The 17,306-nt window shown below is 34.1% G+C and overlaps 1 protein-coding gene across 2 annotated transcripts; it reads right to left on the minus strand.

The window, feature by feature from the left end:
* Positions 1 to 12,674: 12,674 nt before the first annotated feature.
* On the minus strand, positions 12,675 to 16,991 carry LOC113778354 (berberine bridge enzyme-like 18). Of its 2 annotated transcripts, none has more exons than XM_027323742.1 (2): positions 16,645 to 16,991; positions 12,675 to 14,466 (listed from the first exon to the last, which is right to left on the minus strand). In XM_027323742.1, exon 2 carries the CDS (start codon positions 14,412 to 14,414, stop codon positions 12,705 to 12,707), a length of 1,710 nt encoding a protein of 569 aa, XP_027179543.1. In that variant the 5' UTR covers positions 14,415 to 14,466; positions 16,645 to 16,991; the 3' UTR covers positions 12,675 to 12,704. The 2 variants fall into 2 exon arrangements, with proteins under 2 accessions (XP_027179543.1, XP_027179542.1); XM_027323741.1 differs by having other exon boundaries at positions 12,675 to 14,510.
* Positions 16,992 to 17,306: the final 315 nt, after the last annotated feature.

The raw sequence follows: 17,306 nt of genomic DNA on the forward strand, positions 1-17,306 counted from the left end.
CAGATACTCTAGACCGCTTAACAATCAAGAAAGAAAATGCACTGGTTTAAAACTTAACAACGCCTTAAAAAGAGTTTTAATTCATCGAAAATCGAGATTCAAAAATGAGGATTTAAAGTCAAACGGGAAACTTGTATCATCCATGAAATCAAGTTTAAAACGGACTATCAATTTCAAAAGGAAGTTGGGCGTTCTTAAAATCATATCTCGGGTTTACGCAACAATTTTTCCCAGATGAGAAAACGGACTGTCGGCTTTACGCAACAATACTTGGAAAATCATATCTCGGGTTTGGCAAGTCCAAAAATGAGAAACTTTATACCGTTGGAAACTAGATTCAAGTACTAAAACTTTCCCGAAGACACTTTTCCCAGATTCTAACCAGAAATCATTAGAATTTCAACTCAAATTTACTGTTTCACGAAGACATGGCAGAACCAGTTCTTGTTTTTCAGCAAAGTTTGAAAATTTGGTAAAATTCATAGGTATTAAATTAACCTCTGAAATTTATAACACAGCAAGAGTTTCAAGTAAAGTTTCAAACACACCCAGCGGAACTAAATTTAGATCTTTGAACAGCAAGATACAATAGTTTGAAGATGGCTGGATTTCACGACCTGTTCAACAATTTTCCAGTTACCAGCTTTGACATAGTTTTGAAATCAGACCATATCTAACTCTACACAAGTCCAAATTGAGAATGGTTTATGGCATTAGAAACTAGATTCAAAATGCTTAAAATCATCAGAAGATATCGTTTCCAAACTCCTTTCACAAGAGGGACGAAATTGAGACACGAGATGCAACTACACAGTTTCTCTCGGACAACTAGGTAAACAGGTCAGTCCACTTTGTTGATTCGCTACGGCTCACTCAAAACAAATTAGCAGGGAAATTTTATATCATTGGAAAATAGATTTTTAGTACTACAACATTCCAGAAGACACTTTTTAGAGATTCAAATCACAAGTAGGCCAAATATTCGATCCAATTCAAAAATTCATTTTCCTGAAGAACAGGACATTCAAGCAGGACAGCCTACTTTGAGGAGTCACGGACAGAGGTACACATGGAGGAAAATATGAAATTTTTATAGAACAAAGGTCTATGAGTCTAGTTTCAAATTCCACTGACAGCACCTCAATTGGATTTTTTTACACCAAGATATAAGTATCTTACTGAGACTGGTCAGTGAAATCCGAAAATTTGGAAACTCATTTTTCACTTGGAAAAATCCTTTTTCTCTTTTAAAACCACAAGACTTTTATTCAAACCACCCATACAATTAAGTATGAAATTCATACCAGCAATTTTAACATAATTTAAGCATCAAATTTCGAAAGTAAATCAAGGAAATAACTCAGAAAAATTTTGGCTGCCCCTTCCCGTTCACCTTCAAGTTTCTTTCCAACTTTCAAGCCAACAACCAAGCTATAATCTGCAAGAATACAATCAAACAAGTAAGAATCCTCAAGTCCTTTACCTAAAAGTTCACTTCAAGGCCACTACCTAGGATATAAAGTAAGAAACAAGGGTTTTCCTCAAGTCCTCTAGTTTAGATTTTTGGGTAGGGTTTCCAAATCCATGCAACAACCACTACCCATTACTAATCTTTGGAAAATTAAAGATCAAAGGGAGTAAAATTTGTTACCTCTTGAAGGTTTCTTGAACCCTAAGTAGAGCCAAGGTTTTTCACCAACAATCCACCAAACCCACCACAAGATTGCAACTTTCCTCTAGTTAGAGCAATATCCAAAGGTCTTGAGGGTTGGGTGTGGATCTTTGAGCAACATTAAGGCCAAAGGTTGATGCTTTTCCTTCCTCCTTTTGAGCTCCAAATTTCGGCCAAGTAGAGAGAGAGTGAGGGAGTTGAAGTTTTGATTTGTGGTGAAAAGATAAGAAGAAGGGCTGTTTTTTGTTAGGTGAGAGAGTCAACTTTGACTAGTGGGGTCATATTGAGATGTACTACCAATTCCTTATGGTTTACTATACTTAAATACTAATCCTCCAAGGTAGTTCCTCCAACACTACAATTACCCATTCTTACTAGTCTAAAATTAATTCTCCAAATCTCCGATTAGTCATACCAGTGCGACTTTTTTGAAAAATTTTGATGTGTAAGCGATAAAAGTATAATTTAAGTAAAATTCACGCTAAAATAATAAAATTAAATAATACCAATGCAAATAATTTTAAAATAGACTAAATTAAGAATAAAAACATGAGTCCTCACACCTCCTTTATGATTAATTTCCCTCCATCTAGCATTAATGATAACTGGACAATATAATTTTACCCTTTACACAATTTCACCTTTATCTTTCCTATTCATGTTCTTCATTTTAACCATAAGAAAATTGTTAAAAAAAAAGAGTTTTTATTCTCTCCCAAAAGGAAGTAAAAGTAAAAAATAAAAAGGAGAGTTTTATTCATGAAAATTGAAGACTTGACATTTTTATAATTTCTTTTTAATGTTTTATTTTCACCCATCGAATTAAAGAGGCATGTATGCATATCTGTTCTTGCAATAAATATATTAAAATAAAATGGGGTATCTCAAATGTATATTTATCAAATCCTTTAATCCTATGAAACCCTAACTTATATATATATGTGAATATGAAACAACAGAATGAAGACATCAAATAAGTTGCAAAGTTGAGTTAGGAAAAATTATTTCATATTTACTTTTAAAAATATATGCTCTTGATTGAATGATAAAAGAATTGATGCGAGCCAGCTTTTATGGCTATATATGCAATTAAGTGTCATCAATTTTTTATAACCATAAATTTTTAAGAAAAGAAAAATTAGCTCCACCTTTTTTTCTTTTTTCTTTGAAATATCAAACTATATAATTATAAGGGCATTTTGGAGACATTAAAGTAAATGTATGTTAAAATTGGTTAATTTCTATTTATTGATTAAGAGTATAGGAGGCTTTTGATGTTATCTAATAAACAAGAGGGGAGGTTATTGTTATTCTTAAATTGAGAGGAAAGGTATCTAATTTTAGTAAAAACTAGAGGGAGGTTTAGTGTTATTTACCCATAAGTTTTTAAATGTAATTTTTAGCTTGCTCCTCCCCCTTTCTCTCTCTTTTTTTTGAGTTTTCAAGCCATCGACTGAGACAAAATATGTTAGAAATTTTAAAAAATTCTGAACAACTTTTAAACTTCCTTTGACTTACCTAGAGCACTTTACAATGAAGAAAATTTTTTTTAATAACAAACCCTATACTAAACAACATTATTTGTAATGTTGGCTGAATTGGAGGAGTTATGGGGCTTAATGCACAATTTTGTCCATATTTCTCATTGTCTATGACAAGCTAATCAAGTTGCTAATATGGTATATAATCTTGCAAAGGATCTTGCAACTCGTGTTCAAGGTGCCTTAAGGATTGATAGGTTGGGTCTCCCTTCATTTAGAAAATTTGTAAAGACATAGTCTTTATATTTTTGTGTTTTTTGGTTTTTTAACTCTCTCATACACATTTTGGATGTTACGTATATGTTTCCCTCCTTATTTATTATTTAATCTATTAATAAAATTTAGGAGTGGCGCCTCTCTCCCATGTATAGCATGTGCCCTAAAAAAAAAGACAAATCCTATATACGAGAGAGGGATCCCGGTGCTTTATTTTATTAATGAAGAAAATAATATTTTTTGGTAGCTTGAGAATAATTCAAATGAGCTTTTAATGATAAGTCATTTGGAATGAAAAATATTTGCTATTTATAGTTGCAGCTATAATATTTTGTGTCATCAAGCTCACAGCTTCTGGCTTTTTGACATTGTTTTCTACCTTTTATCAACATTCTTAGAATTTTGTATAAGAAAGGACAAAATAGGGTACGTAGACACCAAAATTTTCCAAATTCTTCACAAAAAAAATAATAAAATAATTTTTTCATTTCTTTATTTGTATTTTTATTGTTTAAGTAATCATTTTTATTTTTTGTTTTTTGTTTTTTGTGTTATTTTGTAGGGAAAAGGAGAAATGAAAATGGGTCTTCAAAATTGAAAGAAAAGGTAGAGATTTTCTTTTGTTTCAAACCCAGTCAAACTCCCCTAAACCCAACCAAAAATTCCTCCCAAAGTCCAATCAAAATCCCAAAAAAAAAAAAAAAACTATGGGCAAAGCTTCACAAAAATCCAAATCAAAGCCCAAACAAAACCCAAACCAAAACCCCCATAAGCCCAAGGCAAAACCCCAACAAAAATTAGGAAAAGAAAGAAAAGAAAAGAGGCCCATTAGCCCATTTGCTTAAAAAAAAAATTCTTTGCAGCAACAAAAAACTAGCAAATAATACAAGGAAGGAGCTAAATTTTCTGGAGCAATTTACATTGGTTTTTGTTTCTTATTTCTTTCCTCCCAAATTCATCAAGTACTAGGGCACATCATCACCAAAAATCCACTAAGAAAACAGCTGGCAAATGGATCTAAAGGACCAAATAAACCAAAAACAACTTGGTTTCAATCTCAGCCATCATTCTTAGCGTTGTAGCTTGTTGGTTTCATTTAAAAGGCTGAGCAATGAGTCTTTAGGATTGGGGAATAGGTTTTAGAAAAGTCGGCAGAAGCAGCAAAAGAGAAAAAAAGAGAGAAAAGCAAGAAAAGAAAAAATTTCGCCTACAAAAATTTGGAAAAAAGCTAACAAACCAGCCTAGATCGAAGGGGCTTTTCTCCTTCATTATAGATCATATTCCAGTTATTGTTCTTTCTACATTATTGTGAGACAGAGGGGAATAACTTTTGTGTTGAAGAGTTTTGCCGAAAACTATCAAAAATTCCTCAAATGGCAGCCCAAACTTTGCTCCTCAAAAATTTTTCTGCAGAAAACTGAGCCAAGGTTGACTGAACAGCCCTGTTCGTTACCTGATTCTGACCAATTCCGACCTTCTTTTGAGGCAATTATTTTTTCTACACTATCTCTACTTGTAGGGGAACAATTTTGGTTTTACAAACCTCCTGAAAAGACGTCATTAAGCACCTCAAATTCAAGCTTGAAATTGCAACTTCGTTAGTACATGGAACACTGCAGCAAGAACTTGTTTGATTCGTTTTCCGCATTTGGGGAGCATTTTTCTCGAGTTTTTCCACATTGGTTCGAGTCCTCAAACATCTATAGGTAATTATAACCCTTTCTCTCAGTTGAATTAACATTTTTCATGAGATTTTAAGCAATTACATGAGTTTTTATGTGTTTTACACCTTAGATTTCATTTTTCTCATGATTTATAGTGTTTGATAGTCCTATTTGATGTTTAAATTAACTCATGAGATCATGAAAAGCATGTTTATGTCAAGATCTGACTTTAAACGCCCTTGGAAAAATTTTCGGCCAGATTTCAGCTATTTTGGCCTGAATTTTCCAGGTTCCGGTAGATCGATCCACTGGAAACTTCATACCCACTGAAAACTTCATATTGATTTAACTTATGTTCCTTTTATTTTTTTTTTTGTTTGTTATGGTTTGATTCTCCAAATCTATGTGGCCTGATGTTTTGGTGTTTGTGGGTCTGATTAGTTGGGCTTATCTTTTTTTTTGCTTTGGTATGTGCATGGGTTTTGATGTTCAAACCCATTGATTTATTAAATCTTGATTCAGTAAAATAAGTTGGGCTGATCTACCTTTTTTAACAACACTACCCGGCCATTTCGCTGGGCCGAAGTGGGTTTGGCCCAAGCCACAACAAATAAACAAAAAAAAAGAAAAAGAAAAGGCCCAGGTTCTATTTTGTTATCAGAAAACAATTTTTGTAATTTGGCCCCTGATCTTATAAATAATTTGGTGTGGCTCTAAAATTTTGGATTTCTTTCATTTAGGTCTTTAATTTAATTACAGTTTCATCCTTAAACTTTATTTTTATTCAATTTTGACCTCTATTTTCTTGAGAATTATAATTTGACCCCAAAAACTTCTCAAATTTTATAATTAGGTCCCTATTCTTTATTATTTCTTAATCACAATTGTTTATCCTCTTTAAATTGTTAATCATGCTTCAATTAAATGCATCTAATTTATAAATTTTAGGGATTTTATGTTTATTCATATTTCATTGGAATAATAAAGTAAAGTTGCTATATATTTACATTTTCTTTTAAATTATTAATAAATTAGTGCATTGATCATTTTGTTAATTTCGAAGTATAAATAGGGCAAACTCTACCTCATTTAGTCACTACTTTAAGGGAGATGCCCTTTATTATTTTTAATCCTTTTTTATGTGCTCCTATGTGTTTTTATATTTATATGTGATTGCATGCTTTAAGTACTTTTTCTTTTGTTCACTCATTTTATTCATTTGAAGCCTTTATTTATTTTATTTAATTTAGATGTTTGTTTGGAAGGCATTTAAATGCCAAATTGTAATAGATATGTTGTATCCTCTTGCCCAAGAAATGTATTTAGATAGGTGATGTAATATATAGATTTTATTGTTTTACCAAAAATGTAATTAGTCAAATAAATGTAATAGATAGGCTCATTATTGTCAAAATTCCCCTTTTAGATTGTAAGTTAGGGTCCCTAATGTAATAGTTAGATTTTATTTGCTTGCATACTTGTGTGGTTATGTATTTTATTTGGTTTCTTTAGAGTTTTGCATCTAGATAGTGTACCTATGTATTATGTGCTCTATATACTCTATGTGTTATATGTGTTTATTTGCTTTAATTACGCTTTATATATTTTATTTATTTATAATGAGCGACTGACATCACCACACTAGTCCAATGCTAGTTGTGGCTTTTTTCCCTGATTTCTCACTAGTCCAACTCTAATGAGGACTTGTAGAAATGGACTAGTTCAATGCTAGACCCTTTAGGTCATCGATACGCTAGATTCATGGTTTGATGCAACATTTATTGCATCTCATGTATTTTTTTCTATTTTTAGGTTATTTTCATTTGCATGATTTTTTTCTACTATTATTTCCTTACCCTCTATACGTTTGGACGATTATTTAGAATTGTATCTCATTTTAGGAAATTAGAAGTAAGTTAATTCATTTGCTTGACTAGATTAGAAGAGCCACTCTTCGAATATGGGAAATGAACGAATATGACTTTTTAGCTTTAGCACGCTTTACCCTCTCTATAAGAAGGAAAATTGTATCACGAATTTTAACATCTCGTACCCGTTATGGTGCATTCTTCTCTTCTAGGTCACGTGTATTTATCTATATAGCATAATTTTCTTTTCTTCGACTCTCATATTTTGCATATTCTTGACCTCTTTAAGGGATTAGTTTTGGGCTTCATAATTAATGTGATTTGCACCAATTAAACTTCGAAGAGACATTTTGTCTCTTTCAATACCCCCAGGTCTAGGTTTGTATCTATATAGAAGCATCTGAATGTGATAAGTTCTATATGTTAGATTAGGAAAATTTTTGGCTAAATCTTGCAACTAGTCTTGACTAGGTTGAAAAGATGTTTTAAATCAAAATCTTTGCCTTCCTTTTTTCAACCGTGACTCCCGAATTTTTTTCTCTTATTTTCGAAAATCTGGAGTCATTCAAAAGGGTTTTTTTTACTTTTTTCATTTTCAAACATTTTTTGGTAGTTTGGTACACCTAAAGTCGATACCAAGTGGCGACTCTACTTTTTTTCTAAAGACCCTTTTTGGACTATTAATTTGGATCCAAACCGTTGCATTTTCTATGTTCTATTTTAGGCCCTTTTTCTTTATTTTCTAAAATAAAATCAAAAACTCATTTTTCTAAAACCCTTTTCTATTTTTCAAAAATGGGGCACGACAGGGTAAGTTTGGAATGAGATTATCTTCTCTCTTCAAATGAGTTTCTAACCGTCTGCTTTGAAATTGGTTGACAATGCTACATAAAATCAAAATTAGGGGAGCTCAGTGATTTTTTCAAATATCAGAGGTGTTGAGTGATACTAGGAAGTTAGTAATATTTTCAAAATTTAGGAGTATTAAGTGATATCATCAAAAACCTCAATGGGTGTTTTTGGAATTATCCCTAATTATTAACCACAAACATGTTCTCCTCTTTCAGCAATTGAATGGATTTGGCTACAAACATGTGCACAGAGGAGCTTTCGGAATATCTATGTGCAATCGGATTCTTTGGTATTAATTGGAATTCTTCAGCATCGCATTCAATGTCCCTGGCACATCCGATGGATGATCAGGCAAATTTGGCAGTTTATGGAAGATCCGGATCGTTTTTCGCATTGTTACAGGGAAGCGAACAAGGTGGCTGATGTGTTATCCAATGTGGGCGTATCTCATCCAGACCAACAAATCAAGATATACGAGACATTGAATACGTTTCCAACAATGGCTCGTGGAGCAATTTGCCTTGATAGGCTAGGAATGCCTTCAATTCGGAAAATTAGGTCTATGTAACATTTTACTCTTCTATGACTTCTAAATAAAAATAAAAATGTTTGAAGAACAAAAAATGCTATATATGAAATAAATTATTGCTGGTAAATTGTAATTTTTTCAAAATATATTTTTTCAGTAATATTATTTCAAAATGTTTGGAATGAATTATGTAATCAATTTCAAAGAATCTAAAATGGATAACTAGTGGTGATGTAAAGCCAGACATGAAAGCCGTTACGGATGAATTTTGGCATCATTACCCCTCCATTTTGCAAGAGGGACGTAAACTAATAAATTGGGTCCGTTTGGATGTCTTTTTTTTTTTGCCTGTTTTAGAAATTCAAAATTTGTTTAAAACACCAACTATGGTAACGCCTAAAATACCTACAAGTCTTAGAAAAATACTTACATAAATATATTAAATAAGGTATCAATGGCGGAGGTGGATAGTGGTCGTGGATGGCGGAAGTTGCTGGTGGTAGGGTTAGGGGAAGGAGGTGTTTGAAACACTAAGAGGTGTTTTAGGTGTTTTGGACAAACAACAACATTTTTTTTCTAAAACATTTTCAGCAACTTATCGTAAAGTTTTAGACAAATACTCAAAAAAAAAAAACACCATTCAAGCAGCAATTTAAAAAGAAAAGAAGAATGAAAACTCAAGTGGACCTAGATCACGGCAATAATTTTCTATTGAAGAATAAGAAGAGGCAGCTGCATCTCCAAAAATTTTAAAGATTTTATTTGCACAGTGAATTTTGATCTCACTATTGATTTAGAATTGGAAAAATGGTATTGGGTACTACCGCAATAGTCCAGTTGTACTGAATGCAGTTTTGGACAGCTTTGGGCCCAATATTGATGGCTTCTTTATTTGTAAAAAATTAGCAGCCACAGGATTGCCCCATATTCACGACTCCCTTAACCCAATAATAAATTATTGCATGTATGATAGAGAAGCCCCGCCGTGAAACTCAATTTGATACAAAAAACTCCATCACTATTCAATTATAACAGGATGAACAGATGGAAAAATAAAATATTCATTGGCATCAGAAACTTTAATCCTTTCCCGTGTCCATGCATAGGGGAAAATAAAATGCTTCATCCAATTGATTCTCTCATTAATGGAAAATTGAAAAAGGCCTTCAATTTTCATGTTATATTGCTTAACTATATTAAGTCCTAGTTTACAAAGAACAAACTAGTTGGCTGGATGAAATAATGCGGTATAGTAGGTGTTGCTCTTCACATAGTTTTGTTAGCAAGGTCAGAAGACTAGCATTATCTGTAACTGTCTAGGACATATGGGAAAATCAGGAATCATTGTATATTTCGAGCTGGCCATTTTATTGCCAGTGGGAGCCATTGTTAACAATATATGCTCTATTATTAGTTTATTACCGTACGGAAGAACGTTAGCTGCACCAAGGCAAATTGGAACCTCGCTATAATGTTTACCTACAGCATAGTATAGTATTTAGTAGTAGTGTTAGTAATATTTTCCAAAAAAAAAAAGGCTATATCAGGTCCAACCTCCAAGAGTTGTTGTAAGATTCATTCAATGATATGTTGGGTTTGTTTAGGAGAAATATTTGCTTTTCGAATATCAAACAGCAAACGAAAATATGAACGCTTTTAAGAACGGCATGCAATATGATATGTCAATACCAAATAAGTTGATATCCATTTGTTAGATATAATTTTTTTTTTATTTTGGACAATTGCACAGCGCTCTACTGGTTAGCTATTTGAGTATTAGTGAACTTTTAATTAAGAATTTAAGATTAATCTTGTATATACTAAAGTGTATAAACTAGTGTGTATAAATGCATATTCCACGTGCAATAATGAAAATTTAAATTCAAATTAAGATCATGTGATATATTCATACTCGTTAGTGTATACATTTTTAGATTATATAAAATTGACTCTTTTAATTACGTGCAGTGGTTGATATTATCTTTCTTAGATAATTGTTTTGCAATATATTTTTGCCCCCAAAGTTGAAATCCTGGGTAGGCAATGTATTGACTATCACTTGAAAAGATGGTTGGCAGTATATCACATTGCCAAGCGAGATTTTTTATGATCTTTTCTTGCACTATACTAGTTAGCTTTGCCAGGTCTCCCACAAATACGTACCCTACCTAACATTTGTGGGGACTTTGAGTCTTTCACAAATGCTATTCTGGCCTTCGATAGCATGCGTCGTACAAGAAATATTATTTATTTGGTGGTTGTTTAAGCTGGCAGCAACAAGAGTTTTTTCACAGGGCTTCAAGAAAGGAGTTTTAAAGTCTAGAGGTTGAAAGACACGGAAGAGCACGCCCGCCTGGAAAGCACTTTACTTCACGCACTAAAGGCATTAGGAAATACTAACAAGGAAAAACTCATGGGACTAACTTGAGGAGAGACACTAGCTATATAAAGAACCCTCAAGGAAGAGCCACAAAAACAACAGAAAGGTGGACTAGTTCAAAGCAGCTGCTTCGATTGTCAAAATTTAAAGAGTGCAACTGGGACTTGCCTGCTTGATACCACTTGCAGGGCTTTTCAAAATTCCAATATCAGATATGTGATTATAACTATAGTAGAAAATACGTAGCATTCTCCAAAGTTAGTATGAGGGATTGAGAGATGCGTAAGAACCTTGATAAGCATATTGTGATTCGGTTGTCTAGTTTATGAAGCTCTCTCTCCTCCAAGTTCGGCATGGTGACCATCAATAGAGCAAGTTACCCTCGCAATATAATAATAGTGCTATAAAGAAAAGGATCCTGTTACGATAACCGTAATTTCAATAAAAGGCTTAACACCTTGCATATTGAAGAGGTGATTTCTGGTAGGTATCCGAACCGACCTGAATCAGTCCTCTCTCAAGTGATGTATGATAGATTCGCTTGTCCGAAGTGAATGGCGGAGTTTCTCCCCTGGGATCACTCCGACGATCAAGTCAGTATATTGAGGAAACAAGAAATAAAAGGGGACGTGAACCAAACAGTGTGCTTCCTTGTTGGGAGTGAACAAGGGGTATTTATAGGACAGGAGTGAAGGACAGGACGGTGGGCTTATGCTAGCGAGACCCACATCCTGACTATTACGGCTCTGTTCTGCATCTACAGGTCAAATTCTGACACTATAGCAGTCTGGACATGCTGACAGGTAGTCCTGTGCAGTAGCCATTAAGAGCATCGGTAGCTTTTAAATAAAGCAATGGCCTTCAGTGAGGTGTCAGGCAGGTTGACATCATCCACGTGGAGCTGGGATGACGCACCTAAAGTACAGAGGTCTTCCGTGACGTAGACTTGAGATACAACCGAGGTCAGGGGAAGGAGTCATGGCCCAAGGATATCTCGTTCTGTATGGAGGACGAGGTGGTATGACCTCGGCCTATCCGAAGGCCGAGGTGACCATCCTCACATATCACACCAAACAGACAACTGAGACAAATCTAAACTCCACTTGTAGTGAATTGTACTACAGTAGTTTTTATAGGTTTTTATTTTACCTATTTTGACAAAACAAATATAATTAGTAGAATCTCAAATTAGAATATAATTCTATATTCACTCCATCTGGTATTTTTCTAATAAAATTTATCTTCCTTCAAAAAATGTTATCATGGTCCTTTTCGTTTCTCTTGTTAATCTAAATAATTGGTCAATTTGCTCGAGGAAGTTATCTTCTATGTTACCATCCTGTTGGTGAACATGTACTTTTACATATCTCTTAGATTTGTTTTGTTTGGACTCCAACCACCCAAAAAAAATATCAATAAGTAAATGAAGGGACATTAACCAATGGCACTTTGAACTGTTTGTCACCACCAAATACTTTAAATCTTGATAGAATAGGAGATCAATATATGGTTCAAATCTTACTTCCCATGGCTGTGCCACTATATGTGACTTCTCCTAAATCCATACAAGCACGTAGTGTACCTATCTAGTTTGATGGTGGTTCAGTCTTTGTCGATTTTTTTAAACTCTTTTGGGTCTCCTCTTAGTGTAGGCTAACACTAAAGTAGGAGTACGAGTAAATTAGACTAAATTTTGCCATTTGATTAAAAAAAAAATGAAGGGACATTGCCCACAATTTTCAACAAACAAATTTATAGCCACCAACATGCTGATTTTTCTGCTTATAATAGAGGGCCATTTAGGAAAACAGTGATTGTCAAAATGAAAGGCTAAAATAAATCAAAAGTGCTTTGGGGACAATGAATCAAACATGTTTGGGGACAATTACAAATCACATTGCACTTTGTTTGGGATGGGGCTCCCCCGGGGGGGGGGGGGGGGGCGAACTAGGGACTTTACAATATTACAAAACTTGATCATGTCATGTGTCATTCCATAAGGAACATTTATCCAGAAACTTCATATTTGGTATTCCACACTTTCGTTGTGCATGGAAAACCAGAGGTGGAATGCTTTGCTCATGGTAGAAAAAATTATTTGGATCGACTTCACCTTTAATGACTGCCAACCTCTTAAAATTATCTTTGAAATACCTTGATCCCCATGCCTTAGCTTTTGAAAAAGTAACAGTGCCAGAAACACCATTTACACCTAAATCAAGATCTCTACCATTCCAAATAGCACCTCTTGGCCCTTTAGACACATAAGGAGTCATGAACCCATATAATGCTCTTATCCAATTGATGTTCCTTTCTGAAGATTCACCATTCTCATCGTTCATCCATAACACCATGTAGAGGATTTCAAATATCACATCTTTCCTATGCGGATATGGAGTTTCTGATACTGGTATCTCGCTCATTCTTCCACCATAAGGCTGCAATTCTAGGTGGATAAAAGGAGAATTTGCATCCGAACACCTTTTCCAGAGCTCTTCTAATGCCTCATAAGGTATAGGCTTGTAAACCAAGTCTGACTTGCCTTTGAAGTAACTAAGACGTCGCGGGTCTATTCTGTTTTTTAGGGCGTCTGCAGTTTCCCCACTTTGATACTCCGCGAAATGGAGAACAGATTCAATCCAACTCATCTCAATGCAATCTTCTTTTCTCAGGCGAATTTTGGGGAAGCTCTCCTCCATCATTTTCAGGAGCTGATCAGCTCTACCGAGGAACAATGAACTGAATGTTGCTTCAATTCCTTCCCTCCCAATGCTTGGTGATATTATGATTCTAAAGAGTAAATCTTCACTTAGCTTGTGTGCTTCAAATTGCCATTTGTAAATTAGACTTATGGCTCCTTCTTCCAAGGTCTTAGTTAATTTGAAAACGGTAACTATAGGTGGAACATGGACAAGCTTGATTTTCCAAGCAACTATAACTCCAAAACTTGCTCCGCCACCTCCTCTTATGGCCCAAAAAAGATCAGTTCCCATCGATTTCCTGTCTAGAACTCTACCATTAATATCAACTATTCGTGCATCAATGACATTATCAGCAGCTAGCCCATACTTTCTGATCAAATTACCTACTCCGCCACCACTAAAGTGTCCTCCAATACCAACAGTTGGACAAAGGCCTGCTGGAAAGCCATGAATACGACTTTTCTCTGCAATCCAGTAATACAATTCGCCTATGGTTGCACCAGACTCAACCCAAGCAGTGTTTGCTTCAATGTCAATGCTAACAGACCTCAGGCTTTTGAGGTCGAGCACAACAAATGGAACTTCAGATCTGTATGACGTGCCTTCGTAGTCATGCCCACCACTTCGGATTCTGATCTGCAATGCACTTTGTTTGCAACACTTTACGGTGGTTTGAACATGAGAATAATCTAGAGGAGTGATTATGGCCAGCGGTTTTGGGGTAGTAGGTGTCAAGAACCTACGATTATGAATGGTCGAATCCAATATAGACTTATAGGAAGAATTCTTGGGAACATACATGACATTGAGAATGGAAACATTTGAAGGAGAAACCTTGTGAGAAAGGCAATGGATGAAACTTTGAGGAATCAAACTTGAACATGAACTTAAAATCAGATGAAAAAGAATGGAAATCACTAACAAAGTCTTAGAGATTTCTGTCAACATATCTATGGATTTCTTGGACTGCGTTTGCCATCCACAGTCCATGAGTAGTTTTCAGACTGGCCTTATAGACAACCATTGAAGGCAATGTTGCTATCTGCCTTTGCCAAATAATAGTTGCAGTTAGGTAGTCGCAGCCTGCTGCGCGGTATTAATCTCATCATCAATATTAAATTGGTTATGATTGCAAAAAAAAAAAAATGTTAAACTGATTATTTATTACGATGTAATCGTTGCAAGATATTTTGTCAAACTGAAAATTAACTACTTAGGACAACGAAGAAGTATATGTTTTTAGCAACTGTGCTACAGTCTTCACTTGATCGTTCCAATTTATCGAATGAAGCAAGCAGAACAGTTTATGGTTTTCCCTCATATAAATATGAGCTATGCTACAATATCCTTTTGCTCAAGCCTAAGAACTTAAAAAATAAAAGAAAGCAAATATCTGAAAATTTTTTAATCATAATTTCATACTCGAATCACTTCACAATATGGTTTGTGTGACGATTAATTTTAATGGTAAACTTATCAAAAATAGAATATAAACAGTTATAAGGTACTGTAAAAGAGTAAAAATATTTTAGTCAAACAGATGCTGCCGAGACAGAGTGTGTAGCATGTTATTCAGTCAAGGTTTAGCATTTATAATAGCGATAATTTCAGAAAACCTTCGAAGAGGTTTCGGACTATTTTACTTGACTCCCCTGAATTTTAAATATTACACTTATTTCCTCAATTTTGAGTTTTAATGTAACAGTGTCAGCCCATGTGCATAAAAAATCCATATAAAATGCTATAAAGTATTTTTATCACCCTTCATGGCTTATAAATAAGGATAGAACAAAATTAACTAAAATAAGTTCAAAGTGAATGATGTTTATCTAAAAAAAATTATTTTTATCACCCTTCATGGCTTATAAATAAGGATAGAACAAAATTAACTAAAATAAGTTCAAAATTCATTTCAAAGTGAATGATGTTTATCTAAAAAAAAATTATTTGTGACAGGTTAGAAAGAGTCATAAATGTTTTAACAAAACATTGTGAGAATTAATATCTAAACTTTGACTTTTGAGAATCCTTAGGGTCAAAAGAACTTGAAATTGCAAATTCATCTTTAAAAAATGGCTATAAATTGTAAAAGAAAATGAAGTGACATATCACCCATTAGCATTAATGAAGTATGCCACATAATCACAGCTAGGAACATCTAAAAATGAAAATCTTAATTTGGCGAGTATAATTTGTTATTTTTCTTAAGTATTTCTAAACATGAAATTTTAGGTTTGTACTTCTCTGGATGGCTTTATTATGATTTACCTCACAATTTTACCCTATAACATTTTATAAGATCAAGTTAAATCCTTTTTGTTGCATTTTTCTAGTCCTGTTCTAAGTTTATTATATCGGTATGCAAGGTAATTTGGGAAAGAAAATACTCTTCAACCTTTCATATGACTTTTTTAAGGTATATGGATTGATTTTGCTACATTGATATTCAAAAACCATAGAGGAGCCAACTGAAATTGTCAGAAAGTTTAAGAGAAGTTTATGAAATTATCCATTAATGATAGGTAGAATCAATATTTTGTTTCTGACGATTAAGGGCTGGTGCAGCTGTGAATAATCATTATATTTAGGGTAAAACACACATAATCCCCATGTGGTTTGGGGTATGGTCATAAAACTCCATCATTGTTTAAAAATTTCATTATAGTTTGGACTAAGTTGAAAAAATGGGCAGAAGCCATGTGATTTGACTGAAAAAAAATGTAAAATTTCTATATTAACCCTGTTTTCAAATTATTCTAAAAGTTAGTTTAGGATTTAATTAAGATTTCAAACCTTTCTTGCTTCATTTAAGACAAAATTAAAATTCAAGGGCTCATTTGAAAATTCTAAAAGTTTATCATCTTCTCCAACCATGATGTTCAAAGACCCTTCCGTAGTAGTGGTTGGGGCAAAAGCCGCCCACCAGCAGATTTCACCGCCAGTGTCTCAATTCAACCAAAAAAAAAAAAAAATTTACACCATCAGCTCCAATTTTCACATAGATCAAGATTTTCACATCAGATTTGACCAAAGATGAGTTAAAAAATAGCGAAATAGGCACGAACAATGATGAGCTTAATCATTACATTCAATCCAAATGCAAGAAAAACCACCAAAATGATGAATAAGAATCATCCTCTGGATCAGGAAAATCGATATAGAGTACTGATTGCACACAAAAAGCAACAGATTTCAATTAATCAAAAGCAAAACACAATACCAGTCTTAGTTTATATCCGAACTCCATCCCGGTTCCTTTGGATCCAATTTCTGTCCGGCCTTAACACAAGTTAGTGACAGTAATCAATAATGAAAGGCACTAAAATGGAATGGGTTGAGGGTTGTTCAGTAAGATTTTGAAAACAACTCCGTGGAGAAAGCTCCTGCAGAGAGGAAGCCCAATTTTGAAATTTTTTTTTCCAATAACGCTGCTGCCATGGAGATGGAGTGGTGGTGGGGTTTGAAGGGTAGTGGAGAGTCGAGGTGGGGATGAACGGTGACTTAGGGTGGTGGCGGGGAGTGATTGCTTCAAGCGACCCCTATTCAGGGAGTGTACAAGGAATAATAAAAAATAGTATAAAGAGATAAAAAAAAAGAAAAAAAAATGAAACAAGGGAAACAGGGAAAAAATGAAGAGACTAAAAAAGGAAAAGGAAAAAGAGAAATGCAAATTATCAAATTACCCTCGATGTTACTAGTAACTCACTACATTTGTGTATTTGGCGGGTGTACGCCAAATTCTATTTTTTTTTTTTAGTAATAAAAGATTGCATAAATAAAATTTTAAAGCCGTACATCACATATTTGTTTGGGGAACTGCCTCTTAAATCATCACACAAAATAGTTCCTAACTGAGGAGGACAGTTATGATAGAGTGAAAAA

The sequence above is a fragment of the Coffea eugenioides genome, chromosome 7, assembly GCF_003713205.1.
Source record: "Coffea eugenioides isolate CCC68of chromosome 7, Ceug_1.0, whole genome shotgun sequence".
Taxonomy (NCBI): Eukaryota; Viridiplantae; Streptophyta; class Magnoliopsida; order Gentianales; family Rubiaceae; genus Coffea; species Coffea eugenioides.

What these genes read in the sequence shown, in the direction of transcription:
- LOC113778354 (XM_027323742.1), bottom strand. Translation starts at nt 14,414, where the DNA reads ATGGACTGTGGATGGCAAACGCAGTCCAAGAAATCCATAGATATGTTG.